The 21,981-nt window shown below is 38.5% G+C and overlaps 2 protein-coding genes across 3 annotated transcripts in view; both read left to right on the top strand.

Moving 5' to 3' along the window:
• The window catches only part of MITD1 (microtubule interacting and trafficking domain containing 1), a 977,552-nt gene that overhangs the window by 360,535 nt on the left and 595,036 nt on the right, over positions 1-21,981 (top strand). The gene's annotated exons all lie outside the window — the stretch shown is intronic.
• Positions 1-21,981, top strand: part of AFF3 (ALF transcription elongation factor 3) — a 579,971-nt gene that overhangs the window by 361,063 nt on the left and 196,927 nt on the right. For both annotated transcript variants that reach the window (XM_050755037.1, XM_050755038.1), the window contains one exon: positions 9,441-9,477. In XM_050755037.1, coding sequence (XP_050610994.1) covers positions 9,441-9,477 — 37 coding nt within the window. The remainder of the gene's footprint in view (positions 1-9,440; positions 9,478-21,981) is intronic.

Here is a 21,981-nt window from a genome sequence, read left to right as displayed (position 1 = left end):
TCCAAAAGTTGATTTTTTTCAACAATATGTATCATTATCAATATCAATATCAATATCACAGCTTTCTGGTTGGGCATGCTGGCTCTTTCCTATAATCCCAGCACTTTGGGAGGCCAAAGCAGGTGGCTCAGTTGAGGTCAGGAGTTCAAGACTAGCCTGGCCAACATGGTGAAACCCTATGTCTACTAAAAATACAAAATTAGCCAGGCATGGTGGTACATGCCTGTAATCGCAGCTACTCGAGAGGCTGAGGCAGGAGAATCACTTGAACCTGAGAGGTGGAGCTTGCAGTCAGCTGAGATTGTGCCACTGCACTCCAGCTTGGGCAACAGATGGAGACTGTGTTTCAAAAACAAACAAACAAAAAAATAAATATCAATATCACCGCTTTCTAAGGTGAATTATTGAAAGAATTGTTCATTGCTGTTATCACAAAGATAAATTCCATTCTAAGAGTTGATTTTTCTTACAATAAAATGTATTTGAAGACCTTTTCAAGTGAATATATAGAGATTTTCTTCATTCTTCAAAACAGCAACAAAATATTTTGTATGAATTTGCCATACAAAATGAAGTTCCCAGGCTTCTAGCCCTTTCATTCAGTACAAGGGAATTTAGCTGAACAGTTTATTCGGTATGTACTTCCAGTGGCATCCTGCCATCCTTAGAATAAAATGCACAGTGCTTACAATCTTTGTACATAATCTAGCCAAAATAATTCAGACTCAAAATAGAATCATGGACATTTTTGTTATGTGTAGGTATCATGGTATAAGTACAACTTTTTATCTAATTGGGCATATACAAAAGCATAGTTGGTTGTGACTTTTCCAAACATACTGTACCAGTTTGTTCTGTTTTGTTTCATGTAGATACTTAAGTGCAAGTACTGATTTCTGAGGTCATATTGAGACTTTAAACCATTAGTACAAAAATTTCATTTTTTAGCTCAATTGAGCTATAATTGACCAAAAAATGTATATATTTAAGGTAAACAACTTGATGTTTTGATATTGTGAAGTAATCACCACAATCAAGCTAATTAATATATCAATAACCTCACATAGTTACCATTTTTTCTTTTCTTTTTATGGTGATGAGAACATTACCTCCTAGCAAATTTCTAAAGATCTACCCTCATGGTTAACTATAGTCACATTTCTGATACATCATATATTATTCATATACACACGTATGTGTACACACACACATAGCATAGGCATTGTACTGCGTGAACTAAGCCAGACACAGAAAGCCGAATACTATATGTCATTACCTATATGTAGAATCTAAAATCAACACAGAAGCAGTGAGGAGAATGGCGGTTGCTAGGGGCTGGGGAGGGGACAATGGGAGTGTTAGTCAAAGATACAAAGTGTCATTTATGCAAGGTAAATAAGTTCTGGAGATCCTCATGCACAGAAACATGACTATAGTTAAAATTTTGTATTTTAAAGACAGAAAATAGGCTGGGCGCAGCTCATGCCTGTAATCCCAGCACTCTGGGAGATGGGCGGATCACCTGAGGTCAGTGTTCGAGACCAGCCTGGCCAACATGGTGAAACCCTGTCTCTACCAAAAATACAAAAATCAGCCAGGTGTGGTGGTTCACACTTACAATCCCAGCTACTCAAGAGCCTGAGGCGGGAGGATCGCTTGAACCTGGGAGGTGGAGGTTGCAGCGAGCTGAGATCCTGCCACTGCACTCCAACCTGGGCAACAAGAGCGAAACTACGTGTCAAAAAAAATAATAATAATGAAAATAAGAAGTGTTTTATTTTTCACTCAAAAATACATTATTATCTATCAGGTAGAGCACAGAAGTTCAAATTTAAATGAAAAGAAAAGTATCTTATTTAGAACCACTATAGGATTTACATGGAGCTGTTTCATCTCTAGATGTTTTTGCCTTGTCCAAGAAAAAGAACAAGTGATTTTACAAAGTGTAGGAACATTGCAGATTTTAGTAATGCCTTTTTTCAAAAAGTTCACTATGAATACTGATAATTTATCTTGTACAAATGAAACAAGACTACGTGAGTTTCCTATTTCTATTATAACAAATTGCCACAAACTTAGTGACTTCAGACAACACTCATTATCTTATACTTCTGGTGGTCAGAAGTCTGAAATCTGTGTCACTGAGCTAAAATCAAGGTGTCAGCAGAGCTGCAATCATACTGCAGGCACCAGGGAAGGATTTATTTTCTTGCTGTTCCCAGTGTCTAGAGGCTCCCCCTGTCTGTGGCTCATGGTTCACATCAGTGTGACCTCCACTTACCTCTTCCCCTTCTCACGTCTCCTTCTCGGACTCTCCCGCCTCCTCCTTTCCCTTATAAAGACCCTTGTGATTACATTGGCCCTGCCCCGATGATCTCCCATCTCCAAATCATTAATCACATTTGCAAAGTCTCTTTTTCCATGGGAGGTAACATCCTCACAGGTTCTGGGACTTAGAGCACAGACATCTTTGGGGGTGGCATTATTCTGCCTATAACCAAGAGTGTTACTAATTTTCACACAGAGTACACCTCTTTGAACCTGGATCTCGCCAAATTTTATATTCTGACAGCTGGCCCTTGCAGTTCATGAATGAGACAGTTAACCTTTGAGATGTTCACCATTTCTAGTGTGTAGGAGCTGAAACTGTTTTTGGAATTTGAGGTGCAGAATCTCCGAAATGACTAATAAACAATAGAATTGAGCCCTTATTAAGATTGAGGGGGCAATCTTAATAAGATTTAAGTGTGGGTTCTGATTTAACTGTGGGTTAAATCGATTTAACTGTGGGTTCTGAGTTCCCAGTACCGCTAAATTAGTTAGCTGAATACTTCCTAGAATTTCCTCATTTTGTCTGGGTATTGAAGGATATCATATATAATAAAGTCAATTGATAATGAACTTGGCTATTTTCTATCCTCTGAGGACTTAATTTGGAGTCGCAATTCCCTAGACAAACACCACCAGACATTTCTGCCTCGTTCTTCAAATCTCAAAAGTAATTGAATTTGGTAAAGAAAAGAATCCATGACTCCTTTAAATTGGCTGCCATTATCGGGTATTTCAACCAAGAGAGAAGAAAATGTATTTGCTTTGCTTTTTTCCTTTCATTTCTGCAGCAATCTCATACATTTTGAAATGCAAATAAAGAAATCAAAATTGTAGGGCATTTACCACCCTCAAGAAAGTGGATGTCCAAAGCTAAGGCCATTTTTCAAGCATTCACATGGCCATGGATGCTGTATCTGGTAGGTTCAGACATGGCCTGAAACTTCATTTTTTTCTTTTTTTTTTTTTTGAGACAGTTTTTTTTTTTTTTTTTTTTGAGACAGCCTCTGTCGCCCAGGCTGAAGTGCAGTGGTGTGATCTTGGCTCACTGCAACCTCCGCCTCCCAGATTCAAGCAATTTTCATGCCTCAGCCTCCCTAGTAGCTGGGATTACAGGCACCCACAACAACGCCCAACTAATTTTTGTATTTTTAATAGAGACGGGATTTCACCATGTTGGCCAGGCTGGTCTCAAACTTCTAACCTCAAGTGATCCGCCTGCCTCAGCCTCCCAAAGTGCTGGGATTACAGACGTGAGCCACCGTGCCTGGCCCTGAAACTGTTTTTGCTGATTGATTTTTAAAGCATTATACAGAAGAATTCTAGCATCTTTACAGAATTGAGACTCCTGTTACCTTTCTCTTCACCTATCACAATGAGAATGAAAGCCAGCAAGTGTGAAGGGAGAGTACTTTGAAGTTGGAAAGTTTGTTATGCATCTCCTTCTTTGGGTTGCTAGTGTGCTTCAAAAACTACCACAAAATTCTGTGCACTAAAACTCCATGTTTAGCATTACCTCAAAATAAGCATTTAAATTAATTGTAAAACAAATTATTTCAACTGTTTGAGCTTTATCAAGTTAAGAGTGAGTGTGAAGGCAGACCCAGCGAAATCAGATGGTAATTTTTCCTACCATAATTAGCTTTCCATGGGGTTCTGGAAATATAAGGAGATATATTTCCATTTCTTGCCTTTTGTAGTTCCAGCGATGGACTGATAGGGTAAGAGAGGTATGAGGGGTGGAGCCATTCCCAAGTGGTTTCAAAAAGCCATTTTTAAGTAATGCCGTCACAACAGACTGTCCTGCATCAGAAACATGGCTAAAGAACTTCTGTATTTCATTGACCTAAGGTGCATTTTTTTTTGTTTACGTTTTAAGATCCCTAAAATCAGGATTTGTTTTATAGTCGATGACATCTTCCAATTAATTGGCAGCAGTTGGTAGTACATGAGATAACGCAGCCTCATACGATTTGGATGGCATGTTACATTTAATGAAATATGATATTTATCTTAGTATTTCATTGAAGGGTTTTCTCAGATACCAGGATACCTGGTTATTTCTGCCTTCAGCAAGATGATTTGTATAAACTTCGCAGCTAAATACCACATTTAAAGGATTTTAGGATTCCCATGTACCAAAAATAGTTTTGGTTTTGGGACTTTAGGATTTAATGATGGAGAAAAATTAATTCCCATCTGTAGATATTCTTCTAGGTATCGGGAGTAGCTTTCCCTCTATGCACTTGACCCCCAGAATGACACACATCTGTTGAGCAACGCTAACAAAATCAAAAGCAGCAGATTAACCTTGAAAATGTCCTGATACGGGATGACAGGCAACCTTTTTATACTTTCCTGTTCTGCTAAATTTTCTTCAATGAATAGGTGTTACAGAGCCATCCTCGGGTCAAGAAAGTAATAAAGGTAGCCTTCCTCGTATGAGACTTGTTATCAAATTGTATACTTTAAATATGTGCAGTTTGTGTTATGTCACATACTTCTTTAAAACAAAAGTCATTGTTGAAAAAATAATTACTGTAATGGAAGTGTGACACAGTGTAGCAAAAACATTAGAGTCAAGAAGATTTCAAAGCACAGGGTAACCCTTGAGTTTACCTGTGCAGCGCCTCGAAGGAAGAATGAAGTTTGCCAGGCAGGAAACAGAAGGCAGCAGGATGAGCATTCGAGGGGGAGGGGATCAGAACAGGGTACACAGCTGGAAGTACTGGGAGTGGCAGTCACCACATCACTTTCAGCCCTGGGTTCTAATGATTTGTACACATGTCACCTCCACTCCTAACTTGCTGGACTCACTTCTGTAACCCTTAAAAAGCTTAGTAGAGAATCCTGCAGGCCTAGTCGAGTGCTCCCAGAGAAAGACAATACCAATGCACAGATGGGGCTGGACCTCCCCAGGCACCTACCTACAGAAGACATTTGCAAAGGGAGAGAAGGCGGGTGAGACAGAAGCTGCACATATGTGGGTCTCTGGATGGGGTGGCAGGAGACACAAAAATGGAAAGAACTTCAGTGTGTGGTCCCTTTGGAGAAAGGAGCTTTGCTCTCCCTCTGTTCTGGACCCAGCCTTGCTCTGGCTCCATGAAGAATGAAGGATCTGCATAGCCTGTGGGGCCCCCCGGGGTTCTGTAGCTGGCTGGGAAGAACAGTCCTCCTTCAAAAGCAGCAGCCCCAGGACCCGAGGTTTGCCAGCAGACACCTTATCAGGGTGTCTGATAAGAGGACCTAAAAGGTAGGAGTGGCCTGGTAAGGCAGCTGACCCCTCCACAAGCAGGCTGGCCAAATGCCGGTAAGAATGCTAATATGACGTTTGTACCCACAGAATGGCACCGTTTAGAACACTGAGGTTATAGCCATTACTTTTGCATTCACAGTTGTTTCAGTGTACCACCAAGAAAACATCAGCAGGCAACGTGAGAGTATATATTAGGGACAAAGTCTTTGATTTTATTCTCGCCTCTCCTGCAGAAGACTTCCACAGAGATTTTTTTTATAGCAGTTACTTCCACCGTTTTGAAGTCTCTCTTCACTCCCTATCGCACAAAACAGAAATAATAACGGTTATTAATTACACAGGTGTTTTAGTTAGAATTTAAAGTTTACTATCTATGAGATACATGATCTTACGGTTTGTCATCCTAATTCAGGTCATCTATAAGCTCATCTCTGGTTCTTTGCTGAAGAGTCGGTGATCAACAATCATCCTGTGGGTTTTAGGACACACCAAGAAATTAAAAATTTTAGCTGGGCATGGTGGCGCGTGCCTGTAGTACCAGCTACGAAGGCAGGAGGATCGCTTGAGCCTAGGAGTTTGAGGCTGCAGTGAGCCATGATCGTGCCACTTCCCTCCAAACTGGGTAACAGAACGAGGCCCTGTCTCTAAAAAATAAATAAAATATGCCGGGTGCAGTGGCTCATGCCTGTAATCCCAGTACTTTGGGAGGCCGAGGCAGGTGGATCACCTGAGGCCAAGAGTTCGAGACCCGCCTGGCCGACATGGCAAAACCCCATCTCTCCTAAAAATTCAAAAAATTAGCAGGGCCTGGTGGCGGGCGCCTGTAATCCCAGCTACGCGGGAGGCTGAGGCAAGAGAATTGCTTGAACCTGGGAGGCGGAGGCTGCATGAACTGAGATCACGCCATTGCACTCCAGCTTGGGCAACAAGAGCAAAACTCCATTTCTAAATAAATAAATCGATAAATAAATAATTCTATTTTGTGTTAACGGTCTTGGAAAAAATTCTGTTCTTTTTTTTTTTTTTATTTTAATGAACTTCATGCTGGAAACTATGTCAATTACCATTCTTGTCCGTTTGATGGTGTGTGAGTAATTCCCCTCGCTAGTATGGATGCCTCCAAATGGCCCAGATCTACAGACAGCACAGAGGAGTTAACTAAATGGGACTCACAGTATTTTTCACATGCCAAAGCTAAAACTAACTCATGTCCAGATATAAACTCTTAAATTCCCTTGAAGAGAAGGAAAACGTACCAATCTACGTGGAGGATTTAATTGTGGATGTCTTCTCAGTGACAGCATCTATCCAAAATAGGCCAACATCATCCTTACAGATGATATTTTAGTCCATTTCAGGAATGATATTTCATCTTCATATAATAATTTCCAAAAACTGAATCTCAGGGTGAGAGTTGAGCTTGTTCTTTTTCTTCAGATGAATAGTTCATTATTACCATAATTGAAAGAGGTTTATTGGGCATCTGCATATGACTCAGGCTGTTTAATAGAGTGGGAATCCCTTCCCGTCTCCATTTTCCTACCCAGCCTCTGCCCACCAGACTGGCTCATTTTATACCGTTTCAGTAGAATTTCTTTTTAAAGCAGACATTAGTACTTGGATTTGAGTATAACGCAAGTCACATCAAATGACACCCCTTACCCCATAACAACCTATACTCATGGAACAAAATTCTGGTAAAATACGTTAAGCCATGTAATAGAAGTTCATTCAATTTCAATGGATTTTTGTTCCATGTGCTGGAATTTTAAAGGAGTTTTTCTGGATTTTATGTCCTGCTACTTTTTTTTTTTTTTTTTTACATTCCTCTTCACTCATTCTTTTATAAGTCTTTCATATTTTAAAGTTTTATTAATTTTAATAGCTTTTGAGGTACAAGTGGTTTTTGGTTACATGGGTAAATTGTATAGCAATGAAGTCTGAGAGCTTAATGTACCCATCACCCAAGTAGTGTACATTGTACCCAGTATGTAGTTTTTATCCCATGTCCCACTCCTATCCTCCCACTTCTGAACCTCCATAGTTCATCATATCACACTGTGTGCCTTTGCATACCCATAGCTTAACTCCCACTTATAAGAACATATGGTGTGTGGTTTATTTTCTATTAAATGAGAATTTTGCAAAGAAAGAGGATGTAAATCCTCAAAACAGATTTTAATAGTTTGTTTTAATGCAAGTAAAATCAAATTCAACCTGAGCAATAGCTAAACTTAAAATACTGTGTAGTACTGGCTTTATTCCACTGCAGATAAGTAGATACCATACTAATCTTTTTATTCACCATTGTGAGATTGACAGCAGTTGCTGTTTAATAGAGTGTTACTGGTGGGATGATTGTCAAACCCATCTACAGGAAATGGGTAGAAGGAAGGGTTCATTCAAAGAAAAGTTAGATTAAAAGTCAATATGATAATAGGTCAGTGGCATGAGTATAAGAACCCAAACCATAAGTATCGGGAAGGAAAATGTAGGTTTAAATCTTCGTGACCTTGGATTTGGCAATGGATCTTAGCTATGACACCAAAAGCATGAGCAACAAAGGAAAAATTAGGTAAATTAAACTTTATTGAAAATTTTTAGAATTTTAAATTTAGAAAATTTAGAACTTTTATGCGTCAAAGAACATTATTGATAAAATGAAAAGATAATTGACAGGATGGGAGAAAATACTGCAAATCGTAAATCTGGTAACAGTCTCGTATCCAAACTATATCAAGAACTCATTCAACTCAGCAACAGAAAGACAAACCAATTAAAAAATGGCAAAGGATTTGAATAGATATTTCTCCAAAGATGTGCAAATGACCAACAAACACATGAAAAGATGCTCGGCATCATTAGTTATTAGGGAAATACAAATCAAAACTATGTTGAGATACCACTTCATACACACAAGGATAGCTATAATTTTTTAATGGAAAACAACAAGCATTGGCAAGGATGTAGATACATTGGAACCCTCAAACATTGTTGGATTGCAAAATGGTTTCACTGCTGTGGAAAATCGCTTGGCAGTTCCTTAAAAAGTTTAACATAGAGTTATTATATAACCCAGAAATTCTGCTCCTAAGTATATACAAAAAGGATTGAAAACATGGATTCGAACTAGTGTACATACCTGCGTATTCATGGCAGTGCTATTTACAATATCCAAAAGGTAGAAACAGCCCAAATACCTATTAACAGATGAATGGATAAACACATTGTTGTATATGCATGCAATGCAATATTATTCAGCCATAAAAAAGAAGGAAGTACTGATATATGCTACAGGGTGGATGAACCTCAGAAACGTTATGTTAAGTAAACGAAGTCAATCACAAAGGCCACGTATTGCATGATTCCATTTATATGAAATATCCAGAATAGATAAATCCAAGAGACAGATGGAAATTGGTGGTTGTGAGGGGCTGGGGCACAGGGGGTTGGGGGGCAGGGGTATGGGGAGACCCTGCCTAATGGGTAACGGATTTTACTTCAGAGTGATGGAAATATTTTGTAACTAGATAGAGGTAGTGGTTGCACAACCTTATGAATATACCAAATGCCACTGAATTGTTCACTTTAGAATGGTTAATTTTATGTTACATGAACTTCACCTCAATAAACAGAAAGTCATTAATACAAAAGAAAAATGACTGTGAAGTGTATTCCCAGAACTGCTTAACATGTACATGTCCACCTTCGTGTCCATGTTTCTCACTGAAGTAGCTGATAGAGATTGAGAGCGATGAATCAGTTGTGAATGACCGGTTTTAAACATGATCTCGTGGTTAACTTGGGTTTTGAAAGTCACAATAAGAAAATTAATTAATGTTTCTTGTTCTTTCAGGACTCTCAGCTTGTATCCTCTGGACACAATAATCCAAGTAAGAAAGACTTCACTCTGGAGTTTCATATGGGGAGCAGGGGGCAGGGGCAGAGGGCAGAGGGGGCGGGAAGATGAGCACGCAGTGGATGGTAGGTTTCAAAGAAATGCACTAAAAAACTGGGGAAAGGGGCCATTTGTTCAAGTGCTGCCCGAATGAATGATAAGATTTATCATTAAAGGTCACTCAAGATGACCTTCAGTGCACATATTCAAGGAAAGGAGGGCCAAAACAGAAAACAGTGAATTCCAAAGCCATCCCAAGAGAAGGGAATATCGTGCTTTATTTTGGCTGTTCCTAGTATATGTGGAGGGAGAAAAAAACTTAAAAGGCACATAATTGGTTGTCTGAACTAAAGGAAAATGAGTGGGCAAAGAAAACCAATCAGTAGACCTTCAGACAAATGACCTTAGAATCCATGAAGAAAAGTCACAACCAGCTGGGTATGTGTAGTGTGTCCTCTTCCAGAAATAGACAGACTCAACTATCTAAGAAGCAGTTTCCTTACTGAATTGGTGGCTAATAAAACACATGGGCTTTTTGGTCAAAGAGAGGATGTTATCATTCCATGAAGGTGTGTTTTAATTCTCTTCTTTGGCACTACTAATTGGTATTAACGTTGTCTTGAGCATTAAAAATGCATAAGTGACCCTGTGTCCTAAAAGCACACTCACAAAGACTGGGCTTTGTTAGTTTCACGACCAGCCAGCAAGCTGGGAGCACCCCTTGCCAATTACGAAGCTGCATTTGAAGACTGAACATCCTCTGAGCTGCAGATCTCTCTGTGGAACTGAGACTCAACCACTGGGCGTCTGTGAGACAAATGGGCTGGAGAAAAAAAAGATGTTCTGGCAAATGCACTGGGAAGCAGCAGAATTTTCATGCACAGCTAGAGAAAGGCCGGTGGAGGGGGTGATGGCATAGTAGTGTGGAGGCAATATCTCTTAATTATCCAACCCACCGTTGGGATTTGCTGTGGGCACAGGCATCAGCGATGAGGCAAAATGCCAAAAGACATGAAATCTGAAGAAAATGATGAATCTAATTCTAAGAAAAGAGATCAGAAGAAATCCTGGTTAAGTCCATGTGGTGGTATACAGGCGTCAGCATCGCATACCACAGACTAGAATGTCTTGAAGAGTTGTCCTTGCTTTCCTCACTGTGTCTCACCATTGAATTTAAACGTTCAGAGTAAATGGAAGATCCCATAGATGAATACATGTACCTTCTGCCAGCTTGGCACTTTTGACAGACAGAACAGCAAAAGAAATTCCTGCTGAGTGTCTGTTCTGTGCTAGCGTCCTGACTTACGGTATTTCACTTAATCGTCACGATAGCTGCATGAGCGAGGCATTAGGATCTCAATTTTACACATGAAGAAAATTAGATTCTGAGGCTAAAAACCAGTCATTTCTTAGACACTGCGCTAAAAAAAAAAATGACAGCTAGAATTTGAATTCAGAGCTCTCTGCCCCAAAGACACAAACTTTTCATCCCACTATGTTGATTCCCGGAAAGCTGCTGCCATCACTTCACCATGAGATTGAATTCTTGTCCGAGGACTATCTGCTGTGATTTCTGTGTGCATCTGGCATATTTTTATGGCATGCGTAATAGTCACTGCAATTTAGATTATATAAAAATGGACCCTTCTTCTATGGGACATGATGTGGTACTATCCCTGTGTGATATAAAACCCTCTGGCATTTCATTGTCCAGGAAAAGTTTTTGATTAGTTTTTTCTTTTCTAGGAATAAGGGGTTTTTTTTTAATTTCTTTTTCTTGAGACAAGGTCTTGCTCTGTTGCCAGGCTAGAGTACAGTGGCACAATTATAGCCCACTATAACCTTGAATTCCTGGGCTCAAGCAATCCTCCCACCTTAGCTTCCTAAGTAGCCAGGACTACAGGCACATACCACTTTTTAAAATTTTTCTTAGAGACAGCTTTTCACTATGTTGCACAGGCTGGTCTTGAACTCCTGGCCTCAAGTGGTCCTCTTGCCTTGGCCTCCCAAAGTGCTGAGATTATAGGTGTGAGCTACCACACCTGGCCTTTTTTCATTTTTAAATAAATCTTTCTCCAAAACCCCAGCACATATACACAAAAATAATATTCCTATTAAAAGTCTGAGAATTGTCTGCAATTTACAGCACATTTGAAACTTTAGGAGAACTGACCCCACCACCATTTCCCATGCTGTTTTTGTATTTGGTTTGGAATCATGATTCCAGTGAACGTGTAGGAAATAAAGAAATATTGAACTTCAGAGAAACCAGAAACAGAATATCTGTGTGGATTGATTACTCACTCATTATTTTAGGCCAGTGCTTTTATTCTCTTTGAAGTGAGAAAGACTGTATTGTAGAAACTAAAGGAAAGATTGTATAAACAGAAAATGACTTTCAATACAAATCTTTTAAAAGGTAGATCGTTCATTGAATTACTGATCAATTGAACTTGATATTATAAAATGGAATCTAGTTAAGCCTTGAGATACTTGAATATTAACATGGATGATTTGTCTACATTTTTAAAAATTATGAGAACGTCTTGTTCAGTTGAGAGACTGCACCTGAGCACTTCTTCCCCTCCCTTCAGAATCCCCACCTGATAGCCGTGAAGCTGTAGAAATGGAAATAAATCCAAAATAGCACCGAAACCGGGAAGAAGGGCCATCAGCAAACCAGAAATTTAGTTGTGTTTCTGGAAAGACAAAAGTAATAAGACCCTACTGAAAAATACTCCTGAACAGGGAAGGTCGTCACACAGCAAAGGAAGAATCAAACAGGAACAAGCTTTAGTGGTGGTGGGAACAGCCCCCGGGAGCCCCAGGAAAGACCACATCTCCACTGACCCCCAAGAGAGAACAAGTGCGAATTGTTTGCAGTGATGGGAACACCTGGCCATCCTTCAACCGTTACCCCTCCAGCCCCATCCTCACGGATTCCCACACAGAGCTTTCAGGGTGATTTTTTTTCTCAAAAACCCCCCAAAACAAAAAATACAGTAATAGTTGCTAAAAAAAAAAAAAAAAAAATTAAAAAACAGTTCACTCCTCGTTGGGAACTAATAGCAAAGAGAGAAACAGAATAGATTCTAAGATAGTACCAGACCTTAAAAATAGATGACATCGAGTAATGGCAGAAGAGTCAACTATTTCTCGAGGGAAATAAACAAAAATTCTACACACCTAAAGTACAGTGCTTTATATTTTTCTTAGAGGAGCGGGTGGAGGAAGGGCTTGGTCCTGCAGCTTGCCTGGAGGCTTCTCTTTTCTGGAGCCCTGAATGAATCCTTCACGTCAGCATACCCTGCCCACTTACAAAGAGCCATAAATCAGCTCTTCCCTACAAGGCATAGGTGTGTTAGAAAAATCGCTCGGTATACTGATACAGGAAAGCCATACCAACTACCTTGGTGAACCAATTTTTTATTTAAAAATAGGAATATATAACCAGTGAGCACCAAAAAGAAAGACTAGTCCCAAAGGAAATCTAGGAAGTCTAATTCAAGGAAAAAAAGAAAAAAGTTTCAAGTATAATTACAGTCCTTAGAAAGATTTGAAATTATTTGTGTTAAATAAAAAGAACAGATTGGTATGAAAAAGAGGTAATTACAGAACAAATGAACACTTGAGAATTAAAAATATGATTGACAAAATAAAATCAATAGGAGGGATGATAATAGCTGAAGTCTGAAGCCTTGAATGTAAAGTTGAAGACTTTTTTTTTTTCTGAGTATAAAGCGAAACACAAATGGAAACTGTGAAAGGGATTGAAGATACACAGCCAGTCAAGGTGGCATGGTCAAAATCCAGCTAGTAGTAATACCAGAAAAAAGAAAATGGAGAGGAATGAATAATAACAGAACTAGAGCACTAAGGGAAATGAGCGACTTACAATCAGAAAAGAAACGATTACTAAAAAAGGAAACAAGACCATGAGCAAGGGCCAGAACAAACAGGACAGCGGAGGACCAGACTCCTAATTCAGAAACTGGGGTTATCGAGCCCAGAATATAAAATTAGAGCCCTTGCGTTAATTTTTGGAAATAAAAGAGAGGACTGGAAATGTGGTAAAGGCAAGAAAACTTGGAGGAGTGTTAAACAGAACTTCTAGGAATAAGAGAACATAATAGAAATTAGAATTTCCATAGGCAGGCATAACAGCACATTAGACATAGCTGAGAAAGAATTAACGAACTGGAAAGTTGAATTTAAGAAATTATCTAGAATGCAGCCTAGAGAGACAGAAATGAAAACAGAAAATGAGTTAAGAGACATGGGGATAAAGTGGGGAAGCCTAACATACATCTAGCTAGAATTTCAGAAAGGGAAAGGGAAGCGAGACAGTACTGAAGAAGATGATTGATGGCTGAGAATTTTCTAGACTTGAAAGACATTAATCCACAGAGTCAAGGAACCCAGTGAATACCAAGGATAAATGGAAAAGAAAAAAAAAAAAGTCCACACTACACACATTGTAGCTAAACTGCACATAAAAATTAAAATACCCTTTAATATCTTCAAAAACTCAGCCAACTTACAGCTGACTTCACAACAGCATCAGTGGGAACCCACAAGCAGAGAAGCTGAAGCATCACTGAGTTGAGAAAAAATAACTATCAGCTTAGGATTGTGGATCTTGCAAAAAAAAAATGTAATGAATCAAGACGTTTTCAGACAAAAGCTGGGAAAGTTTACCACCAGTAAATCCTCGCAAAAGAAATTTTAAAAGACATACTTTGTTCAGAAGGAATGTGAGGTGCGAGAAGGATTAAATGCAGTGAAAGTAAATATGGGGAAAATTTAAACAATGTTGTTAATGTATTAAGTAATCAAAATAAATACAATTGGAATCCACAAAACAATGGCATAACATAAGATGAGGAGAATTTGGAATTAAAATCTTCTAAGTTCCTGTAATTATTTCAGAGAAGGATAAAAATTTTAACTTTGGGCTTTGATAAATTAAGTAAATATTTGCAATTTTTAGGGTACCAACTAAACTATAGTAAAAGGTATTTAACCTGCAAACCAAATGTGGAGAACATCTTACAAACCAAGTTAAAAATAGAATATGAATATTATTAGTTAATCCAAAAGAATTAAAGAAGAGAAAATGAAACAGAGTATATGGGAAAATATAGTAGCATAAATTAAATCAGTAATTTAAAGGCCGGGCGTGGTGGCTCACGCCTGTAATCCCAGCAGTTTGGGAGGCTGAGGTGGGCAGATCACTTGAGGCCAGGAGTTCGAGACAAGCCTGGCCAACATGGTGAAACCCCATCTGTACTAAAAATATAAAAATTAGCCGGGTGTGGTGGCGCGTGCCTGTAGTCGCAGCTACTGAGGAGGCTGAGGCAGGAGACTCGCTTGAACCCGGGAGGCGGAGGTTGCAGTGAGCCAAGATTGCACCACTGCACTCCAGCCTGGGCAGCAGAGCGAGACTGTCTCACAGGAAAAAAAAAAAAAAAAAATCAGTAATTTAAACAAATGGATTAGATGCAATGATTCAGTAACAAATAATGGCCAAATGGATTAAAAAATAAAACTCTAGCTCTGTGCTATTAGAATGACACATTTAGAAATTAAAGATTCAGAAAATTTGAAAGGAAAAAGGATAGGAAAATATATGCCAACCAAATACTGATGAAAAAGAAGATGATATATGTATTCTTATACCAGAAAAATAAACTTTAAGCAAAAAGCATTACTACAGTTAAAAAGGGTCACTACCCAAGGTACGACTTACCATATGGACAAAATAATTGGATATATGTAAATTCCAAATAACATAGCTTCAAATTTTTAAAAGTAAAAATCACTAAATTACATGGAGAAATGTATTATCTTAATGGGAGATGTAAACATAAATTCGTAACTGTTATATCATGCAAACAGAAAAAATGGTAAGGATACATAAGATTCAAACAACACAATGAGCGAGACTATATTACCCAACAGCTGCAGAATATGCATTATTTTCAAGCAGACAGGGAACAGTTATGAAAATTGACAACTACTGGACCATAAAGCAAGTTTCAACAAATTTTTAAAGAGAAAAATATTGAGCTTCTGCACAGCAAAAGAAACTACCATCAGAGTGAACAGGCAACCTACAGAATGGGAGAAAATTTTTGCAATCTACTCATCTGACAAAGGGCTAAGATCCAGAACCTACAAAGAACTCAAACAAATTTACAAGAAAAAAACAAACAATCAAAAAGTGGGCAAAGGATATGAACAGACATTTCTCAAAAGAAGACAGGCATACAGCCAACAGACACATGAAAAAATGCTCATCATCACTGGCCATCAGAGAAATGCAAATCAAAACCACAATGAGATACCATCTCACACCAGTTAGAATGGCAATCATTAAAAAGTCAGGAAACAACAGGTGCTGGAGAGGATGTGGAGAAATAGGAACACTTTTACACTGTTGGTGGGATTGTAAACTAGTTCAACCATTATGGAAAACAGTATGGCGATTCCTCAAGGATCTAGAACTAGATGTACCATATGACCTAGCCATCCCATTACTGGGTATATACCCAGAGGATTATAAATCATGCTGCTATAAAGACACATGCACACGTATGTTTATTGCAGCACTATTCACAATAGCAAAGACTTGGAATCAACCCACATGTCCATCAGTGACAGACTGGATTAAGAAAATGTGGCACATATACACCATGGAATACTATGCAGCCATAAAAAAGGATGAGTTTGTGTCCTTTGTAGGGATATGGATGCAGCTGGAAACCATCATTCTTAGCAAACTATCACAAGAACAGAAAACCAAACACCGCATGTTCTCACTCATAGGTGGGAACTGAACAATGAGATCACTTGGACTCGGGAAGGGGAACATCACACACCGGGGCCTATCATGGGGAGGGGGGAGGGGGGAGGGATTGCATTGGGAGTTATACCTGATGTAAATGACGAGTTGATGGGTGCTGACGAGTTGATGGGTGCAGCACACCAACATGGCACAAGTATACATATGTAACAAACCTGCACGTTATGCACATGTACCCTAGAACTTAAAGTATAATAATAATAAAAAATAAATAAATAAATAAATAAAAGATAAAAATATTATATTGACCATGATCTCCAACCACAATATGATTAAATTAGAAATTGATAATGAAAATATGACTAGTAGGGAAAACACATGTTTAGAAATTAAGAATCTCTTCAGATATTAGTAAATATTTGGGACTGAAAGGTAATAGAAATACCTAATATTAAAACTGGAGGAAGAAACTAAATTAGAGGGAAAATTGCAGCTTTCCCTCTAAAATACTCATACTAGAAGCCGGGTGCAGTGTGTAATCCAAGCACTTTGGGAGGCTGAGGTGGACAGATCAATTGAGGTCAGGAATTCGAGACCAGCCTGGCCAACATGGTGAAACCCCGTCTCTACTGAAAATACAAAATTGAGTTGGGTGTGGTGGCGGGCACCTGTAGTCCCAGCTACTCGGGAGACTGAGACAGGAGAATCGCTTGAGCCTGGGAGGCGGATGTTACAGTGAGCCAAGATCCCACCACCGCACTCCAGCCCGGATGACAGAGTGAGACTTCGTCTGTAAATAAGTAAAGAAATGCCTCATACTAGAAAACAAAAAAATTAATGAACTAAGCATCCATCTTAAGAGCTGAAAGAAGAGAAAATAAACCCAGAACAAATGGAAAAGAGATTTACAAAACAAAGACAAAAGCAGAAATTAGTAAAATAGCAAAGATAAAAGTTTAAATGTCAATGGAGCCAAAAGTGTATTCATTGAAGATATAATACAGTTGACACACTTTCCAGAGAGATTGGTCAGGACAAAAAGAGAAAAGGCACAAATAAATAATATTAGGAATCAAAAAGGGAAAAAATGTGATGCAGATCAAGAACAAAAATATGAGCAAAATTGTGCCAAAATGTTTTCAAAACTAGATGAAATGACTGTGATTAAAATGATTCTTCAGGCATTATATGTATATATGTAGATGTTTTATATGAAATTTACATATAAATATAACCTGAATAATCTTATAACCATTTTAACAATTGGCCCAGTAATTTTTTAAAAATCATTCCACACACACAATTTCAAGGCTAGACATTTTTACCAGGGATTCTACCAAATTCACAGGAAGAGGTAATTCCAAACCTACACCCTTCTTCAGATAGTTAGAAAAAGCCAGCGGTTCTCAACTCATTCTGTCAAGGCAGTATAACTTTGATATCAAAACTTGACAAGCCAATACAAGAAAAAGAATTTACAGGTATCATTCATGATCATAAATGTAAACATTCTAGGTCAAATATTTGTAAATTCCATCTAGCAAAGTACAAAATATATTTTAAAATATAACTCATAATTAAGAAATTGCATTTATTTTAGGAATTCAAAATTGGATTCTTTTTATAATATTAACATGATTAATTATATTAAAATATTAAAGGAGAAAAATATGATTGTTTCAATAAGTTAAGAAAAAGCATTTGATAAAATTCACTATACATGATTTAAAGGAAAAATAGCAAATCAGGAATAGAAGCCCACTTCATTAACACAATAACAGTATCTGCCAAAAGAACTCAAAACAACCATCCTATTTAGTGTTGAAACATTTGCAGCATTCCCCTCAAGATGAGGAACAAGACATGAGTTCCACTTTTATGCAACATTATCCTGGACATCCTTGGTCGAGGCAATAAACTAAGAAAAAAAAGTATCTGTTAGGAGAAAAAAATTCATTTTCTCAAATTATCTTGTCTATGCGGAAAACTCAAAAGAATCTACAGACTAATTATTAGGATTAATAAGAAAATTTAGCAAGATTTCTGTATACACAATTTCATTTCCCTACACTAACAACTGAAAACTATAGTTTAATACAACTTTTAATGTTAGCATAAAAATATAACTTACTAAGCAATAACCCTGTCAAAAGATGTGTTAAGACCTCTATGGAGAAACTTAACCAACTATTGAAATATGTTAAGACAGGTCAAAATAAGTGGAGATGCCTAATACCAAGTACGTGAATTGGAAGATGCAATGTTGTGAAGATACAAGTTTTCTCCAAGTATCTGTAGATTTAGTACAGCTCCAATCAAATTTCCAACTTGTGTGTATGTGGAAATTGACAAACTGATGATACTCAAATTTATACAATAGAACAAAGAGCTAGGAATAGCTCAGATGTTCCTGAAGAGCAAGGTTGGAGCTTTGCCTTACCAATATTTTTAAAATACATATTAAAGCTTAGTAATGAGGGCGGTAATAGACAAATTGAGCAATGAAAGCGATTGCATAGAGACCCGGAAGCAGATCCACAGGTGTTTGAAAACTGGACTCATGGCAGAGATGATGATGTAGATCAATGGAGAAAGAATGGACTTCGAGTACCGTAATAACTGGTTATTTCTAGGGAGAAAAACGAAACTAGCTCCTACCTCACACCATATACAAAAACCAATGCAGGTGTTTTTTAAAGATCAGTAAAAGTATATGCTTTTAGAAGACAGTATAAAACATTTTTCTGATGTTTTTCTTAAATCACAAAAAGTGTGAAATAAAGAAAATGATCTGTAAATTTGAGTACATTAAAATTAAGAACTTAATATTATCCAAAGATAACAGAGAAGGTAAAAAGGCTAACAATGGGAAAAGTTTTTTTGGTTTTTTTTTTGTTTTTGAGACGGAGTCTCGCTCTGTTGCCCAGGCTGGAGTGCAGTGGCCCAATCTCGGCTCACTGCTGGGTTCAAATGATTCTCATGTCTCAGCCTTTCTAGTATCAGCCTTTATAGTAGCTGAGACTACAAGGCACCTGCCACCACGCCTCGCTAATTTTTGGGGGGGTTTGTTTTTGCCTTTTTAGTAGAGATGGGGTTTCACTGTGTTAGCCAGGATGGTCTCCATCTCCTGACCTCGTTATCTGCCTGCCTCGGCTTCCCAAAGTGCTGGGATTACAGGCGTGAGCCACCACACCAGCCAAGTTTTATCTGTATATTGAAAAGTTATACACACACACACACACACACGACTATATGTATGCCTCTTATTGAGACAATAAAATGTTTCTATGAATAAGAAATTAATACTAAAAAATAATTTTTAAGATACGACACAGAAGAGCAAGCACAAAATATTTACCTCATTAGTGCTCAGAGAAATGCAAACACCACAACAAAATGTTATTCGACGTTGTTAAATTAGAAAAACCTTTAAAACCTTGATCATAACGAGTGTTGGTGTGGAGGTGAATCAGTTGGAAGTCTCAGGTACTGTCTGGGGAGTGTTAATTTGGAAATCAGTTTTGGATTCCCTGCTCCAGTTGGCCATATGGAAGTCTTAAGGCCCAGAACTCCTAACATGTGCGTGAGGAAGCGTGTTCATGAATGTTTTCTGTTCTGTTGTTCATAATGGAAAAAATCTAAATGTCCATCAGGAGAAGAACAAATAAGAAACTCTGGTATATTTATACAATAAAGTATTGCACAGCAGTGAGGATGAACAAACTGTAGCTACATGCAGTATGATGGCTAAATCTAAAATTCATAACGCTGCATGATAGAAGTGAGTCTCAGAAGAATGCCTAGGTATGGTTAGAGTCGTATGAAGTTTAGAAACAACAGTGACCAAAAAAGAGTTAATTTATTAATACACACATAGGTGGTTAAAAAGAAAAAAAAACAAAAACAAAAACTCTCCAGAAAACAAAGAGAATGATTGGCACACAATTCTTTTTTTTTTTTTTTTTTTTGAGACGGAGTCTCACTCTGTCGCCCAGGCTGGAGTGCAGTGGTGCGATCTCGGCTCACTGCAAGCTCTGCCTCCCTGGTTCATGCCATTCTCCTGCCTCAGCCTCTCGAGCAGCTGGGACTACAGGTGACCGCCACCATGCCTAGGTGATTTTTTTGTATTTTTAGTAGAGACGGGGTTTCACCATGTTAGCCAAGATGGTCTCGATCTCCTGACCTCGTGATCCACCTGCCGCGGCCTCCCAAAGTGCTGGAATTACAGGCGTGAGCCACCGCGCCCAGCCACAATTGTTTGACCAGTAGCTGGTGGGAAGGGCGGGAAGAGATGGAAGCCAGTGAAGGCACGTTTGATGATGTTCCATCCCTGGCCTGGAAGGTGTTTTCACAGTTCATTCATTTTACTGCTTTGAAAGTGTCTATGTACATTTCATGTAAATATACATTTTATGTTCACTAAATGTGTACTCGATATAACACTATTTTAGGGAGAACATAACCTTAACTTGAGACAAACCCGTGACGTGGCGGAACATAACAATGAGAATTCATTTAACATAAATGTCAGGAACATTTGCACTCATTCCACCTTAGGGACATTCAGGTCTACTTCTGTTCAGGTCTACTCAGGCTGCTTTGTTCTTTAGTGACTAATATTTATATTGTCACAATATTGCAAATTCTCATTATTGGCTTACAGTTTTTTACTTGACCTATAGGCAAGACCAAAAATTAAATTATTAACTAAATTAATATTAAGGAGGATGACTCAATAGTTACTGAACAGGATATAAGTATTTTAAATCTTGGTGATATAAAAGGAAAGATATAGCTGTGATGGGGAGGCGGGAGGGAAGGATAGATGGGTGAGTTTCAGAAAAGATACTGTCAGAAGGTGATTAATCAAGAGAAATAAGATTAAATATATTTAAAGTTACAAATGCCCACTAGAGGCACTAAAAGTAATAACAGAACTAATGAAAATTATAAGTGGGGGGGAGAATATTAAATACCTGGCCTCCGTCTAAAGTTGGTACATCTAGAAATAAAAACACATTGGCTGGACACGGTAGCTCACACCTGTAATCCCAGCACTTTGGGAAGCCAAGGAGGGCAGGTTACTTGAGGCCAGGAGTTTGAGAGCAGCCTGGCTAACACGGTGAAACCCCGTCTCTACTAAAAATACAAAAATTAGCGAGGCGTGATGGCATGTACCTATTATCCCTGCTACTCAGGAGGCTGAGGCAGGAGAATCATGTGAGATCACCCGGGAGGCAGGGATTGCAGTAAGCCGAGATCACACCACTGCACTCCAGCCTGGACACCAGAGTGAGACTCTATCTCAAAAAAGGAAAAACACGTCACTTAGACTAATGATTGAAGGACTAACAGAATTTTTTTTAAAAAAGCAAGCAAAGTCATTACCTTTTCTTTTCTGTTCATTTTTTTAAAACCATAAACATGGATTGCTTTTAATATAACTATGTAGAAACATTGCAGCATATGGCCGGGCACGGTGGCTCACACCTGTAATCTCAGCACTTTGGGAGGCTGAGGCAGACAGATCACAAGGTCAGGAGTTGGAGACCGGCCTGGCCAATATGGTGAAACCCTGTCTCTACTAAAAATACAAACATTAGCCGGGCATGGTGGCGTGCACCTGTAGTGCCAGCTACTCGGGAGGCTGAGGCAGGAGAATCACTTGAACCCAGGAGGCAGAAGTTGCAGTGA

This window comes from Macaca thibetana, chromosome 13 (genome assembly GCF_024542745.1).
Source record: "Macaca thibetana thibetana isolate TM-01 chromosome 13, ASM2454274v1, whole genome shotgun sequence".
Classification (NCBI taxonomy): Eukaryota; Metazoa; Chordata; class Mammalia; order Primates; family Cercopithecidae; genus Macaca; species Macaca thibetana.
The sequence above is the reverse complement of the archived record's forward strand: the minus strand, read 5'-3'. Positions and strand labels throughout refer to the sequence as shown.